The sequence below is a fragment of the Gossypium hirsutum genome, chromosome A05 (genome assembly GCF_007990345.1).
Source record: "Gossypium hirsutum isolate 1008001.06 chromosome A05, Gossypium_hirsutum_v2.1, whole genome shotgun sequence".
NCBI lineage: Eukaryota > Viridiplantae > Streptophyta > Magnoliopsida > Malvales > Malvaceae > Gossypium > Gossypium hirsutum.
In genome coordinates, this window is record NC_053428.1 from 87,205,524 (window position 1) to 87,209,726 (window position 4,203).

General features: G+C 31.5%; 1 protein-coding gene across 1 annotated transcript; it reads left to right on the forward strand.

Moving 5' to 3' along the window:
• The first annotated feature begins 239 nt into the window (after window positions 1-239).
• LOC107931359 (mitochondrial import inner membrane translocase subunit TIM14-1) lies at window positions 240-2,854 on the forward strand. Its single transcript, XM_016863241.2, has 3 exons — window positions 240-478; window positions 1,818-1,996; window positions 2,576-2,854. Exons 1-3 carry the CDS (start codon window positions 476-478, stop codon window positions 2,730-2,732), a joined length of 339 nt encoding a protein of 112 aa, XP_016718730.1. The 5' UTR covers window positions 240-475; the 3' UTR covers window positions 2,733-2,854.
• The last annotated feature ends 1,349 nt before the right edge of the window (window positions 2,855-4,203 follow it).

Here is a 4,203-nt window from a genome sequence, read left to right on the forward strand (position 1 = left end):
TGCTTTCTCATTCTCTTTGTTCTTTGTTCTATATTCTTTGTCTTTTATTTTATAACAGTATATAATTTTTAAATATTATCATTTAGTTTTATAAAGCAACATTTATATTTACTAAATTATCAAATAATTTTTTAATATCAATTTCTGTATTAATTATTTAGTGATTAAATTTTCAATTTATTTAATATTAAAAAGTAAAATTAGTTTATATTACTAATATTCATAAATAAAATACAAATATGAAGTAGTAATATGAAATTGTAGAAGATTGGGGGACCCTAAAAAAGTTAAAACTGGTGAGGAGCATGGCCGGTCTAGACCACCTTTTAAATGAAACCAAATTACCTAAACAGAGCCCAAAACCTCGCTCGATTTTTCGTTTCACGGACAGAACCTGAAATACGAAAGCCGGAAGCCGTTTCAACATTTTCATCTTTGGATTTCTGAGGTTGTATCCCAAATCCCGTTAAGAAAAATGGTAAATTTCTAGATCCTTTTTATTAAAATTATTTCATTTTCCCATTTTTCTCTGTTTTGCCATTATGTTTTTGTTTGGATCTAATTAAATGCTTAATTTGGAGTATGAAAGTTCACCTTTTTTTTAGGAATTATTTTACTATGGATGCCATTCAGTTTCATAACATGAATAGAGAATTTGTTTCAGCTTAATATTTCTAAAAGTAAAAAGATTATTTTTTGGGGGGAGAAGTTGTTATGGCGTTGTGTACTTTCTTTTTAGTTCCAAGTATAAACCGAACTATGTTACCTGAGTTATTATTATTTAATATTCTGTGTCCAACACATATTTTGACAAATATATGGAATAATTGAGCTTATCTGTGTCGAAACATACCCGTTTTAGATACTCACCTTCGCGTCCAGTTATAATTTGTTTTGAATAAATCTGATGCTGATAGACTCCTCTGAGTTCAGGCAAAAGCCCCTTTTGTTTATGTTGTTGTTTAAAGTATGTCTGTTGGTAAACTCATGGAGATGTTGGGATTTGGCAGTTGATGTGATTTCCATGGTAGAGAAAGAGCCAAGGGAAGCTTCAGCCTTAGCTTATGTTTTTAAGTACTTGAGAGATATTTAATCTTCTTATCAATTTATTGCTTTCATGGTATGAAACGTTAGTTTCTTGTTTATCCTATGACTCCAGATTTCTTTCTAATGTTGCTTGAATTGAATATGAGAATGTGTCTGCCATAGGTATGTGTGCGTATCTATATTGAAGTTTTTCATGTATTTTGGGGGTCATATCTCCATATCTTAATATGCATTGGACACAGATACTTCACAAAAAATGAAAGAGTTGAGGAAACTTTTAGTTTATGGCATTTGGTCAGTTTGTTAGCCTTCAAAGAATTAGTAAAAAGATGAATCTTGAATGAATTAATAGCTTGTTGGCATTCAAAACCTATGTAACCTGGTCTCAAGGGGTGAGTATCAAATATAGGTATGTGTTTGACACGGATACTTTAGAGAGAATGAAGAGTCTGGAAAACATAGCTTAAAACTTATTAGAATTTGATGCGAAGTTAAAGAACTGCTTATGCTCACTAGTTGAACTCAAATTGTCTTTATTATGTGTTTGATACGGGTACTTTAAGGAATGAAAAATGTGGAAAAATCGGTGGAATAAAATGTGACTTTCAAGAGCTGCTTATGCTAAGTGATAACTTGTCGAACTAAAACTTTTTAGCTGCAATTGAGGGTTAATAGTGCTTTTTTTTTTCTTTTGTAAAATAATTAAAGACTTGATTCTTCTGCTGCAATATATATAAACTTTAATTAATGAATTTCTAGATGTTCATCAGGCTACACCATTTTTTGCTGGGCTTGCAGTTGCTGCGGCAGCTCTTGCTGGTAGATATGGAATACAAGCTTGGCAAGCATTTAAGGCAAGATCACCAAAACCTAGAATGCGTAAATTTTACGACGGTGGTTTTCAACCTACAATGACAAGAAGAGAAGCCGCATTGATCCTTGGTGTTCGGTAAGCTTTGTTCCGCATAAATCATTAAGGCAATGATATATTATGAATCTGTTATATATTTGTAATATCTATTTGAGAGCTAATATTATGGTTTTAGATTCTTGAGCATACATGAATGGCTCATTTATGAACTTTATCCCCTAGAATATTAAGGCAATCATATACTTTGAATATGTTATATATTGGTAATGTCTATCTGAGAGATAATATTATGATCCTCAAGTTTTTGGTGATGGAAGTTCTTATTTGATTACTTCCTAAGTTAATGTTTGAAGTTTCGAAAAATTTTCCGGCATCCGAATCCAACCCTTGTCACTACCTTAGTAAGACTGAAGGGTGATTGAGAACTATGAAGTAAGCCCCAATACATGTATCTTCAATTAAATTTTTTTTTCATATATTTGCCCAAATATATATGTGGGACACGAGTACTTTAGGGACATGCAGTATAGATTAGGATTGGGGAAATGAAGAATGAAAGCAAGCATAGATGATACTTGTGGCATGCATTTCTTTAGTGTTTTTACAGATTTCCATCTTTGTGATGATGTTTCTTTTCTACACCATATGATTTAACAGGGAGAACGCGACAGCGGAGAAGGTGAAGGAACAACATAGGAAAGTAATGGTAGCGAACCATCCAGATGCGGGTGGGAGCCACTACCTGGCCTCGAAAATCAATGAAGCTAAAGATGTGATGCTTGGGAAGACGAAGGGCAGTGGATCTGCATTTTAAATCCAAAATGGCCTTTGCTTTTTATTTTGGGTTTCAAACTTCTAAACCATTTGCCTACTTATATGGAAGCATACCAAAATTTATTTTTAATGAAATAATATTAAAAAAAAAAGGTATGAAAACTGTGGCTTTGCAAAAATATTTAAAGTGGTGTTGTTACACTGAAAAATATGCGGATGTTACGTCAAAATATGGGTGTCGTTGGGGGAATAAAATAAAATTTAAATGCCACATCCAACTTTCATCTATAAATACCTCAATTCTTTCATCTAAAACACAAACTATCAATTTAATAATTTCAAGATCAAACACATTGTTTTTGGTGTTTTAATTATTATTTAATTTAACTTATTTGTCATAATAGTTATGTTTTTATAATTTTTAGTATTTGTTTGTTGATCAGATATTTGAATGTTTTTTATTTAATCTGTTCTTTAATGTTTGTTAGAGCCATGGCTGTTTAAGGCTGATCACTCACTCTTGTGTTTCAACATAACTTGTTTAAATACTTGTTCAGATAAAACATTTGGGACAACAATGTTGGTATTTTGACTTGGGCCTACATATATATTTTTACCATATGCAAATGGATTTCATTATGTGTTTCTTTTCATCTTAAATCTCGGTGTTCGAGTATGGCAGACTTATGGAAGTTGAGATCGACATACCTTATCACATAAGGCTTATCATTATCATTTAAGCTATTTATTTTGTAATTTATTTGCTGAATTTACTTGGATAATAAAATTGTATTTTGAGATAACTTTTGGAAGTTTTTATTTTAGATTATTATGCACCAAATTGAAGTTTTTATATCAACAAAAACTAATTTGAAAGGTTGTCTCGTTTAGCCTATAAATAGGTAGCTTATTCATATGAATCAATGCATCTTTTGGAGAGTGTTAATGCTGATTTTGTTAGTTTATTTGTTGTCTGTAACATGCCGATTTTGGGGCTAGTTGAAAAAGTGGTTTCGAAACTACTAACTCGAGGTCAAGGAAATTATTTTAAATATTATTTTATGTATTGTAGCAAGATTAGATAAGTTCATGAAAATTTTGGTGAATTAATTTTAGCAATTGCTTGCTTAATTACGAAAAAGGACTAAATCGGATAAAGCACAAAAGTCCTATTTTGTTAGATAGGAGTGTCAATTAGCTAAAGAACCTAAATTGGGGGCTTTTAAAGAGCAATTAGACCCCCAATACTTAGGCTAGTTGGCCATAGGAGACAAAAGAAAGAGAAATGGCCAAAATTAAGTGGGTTGGTGACCAATTTTGACTAGAATAAGAATAAAATAAAGAGAAAAAGATGTCATCTTTTCCTCTTCTTCTTCATCACCGAAAAGTGCAGCCATTAGAGGTTTTTTGAGCTTCAAAATTTTTAGCCACTTAGTCTCTCTACAAGTAAGTGATTTTAATGAGTTTTCTTAATAATTTTTACATTTTTGAAACCCTTGTGTCATGAGCTT

Bases quoted from the DNA above. Each gene is read 5' to 3' on its own strand.
- LOC107931359 (XM_016863241.2), top strand. The intron at 1,997-2,575 runs GTAAGCTTTGTT...ATGATTTAACAG, and splicing joins GCATTGATCCTTGGTGTTCG to GGAGAACGCGACAGCGGAGA.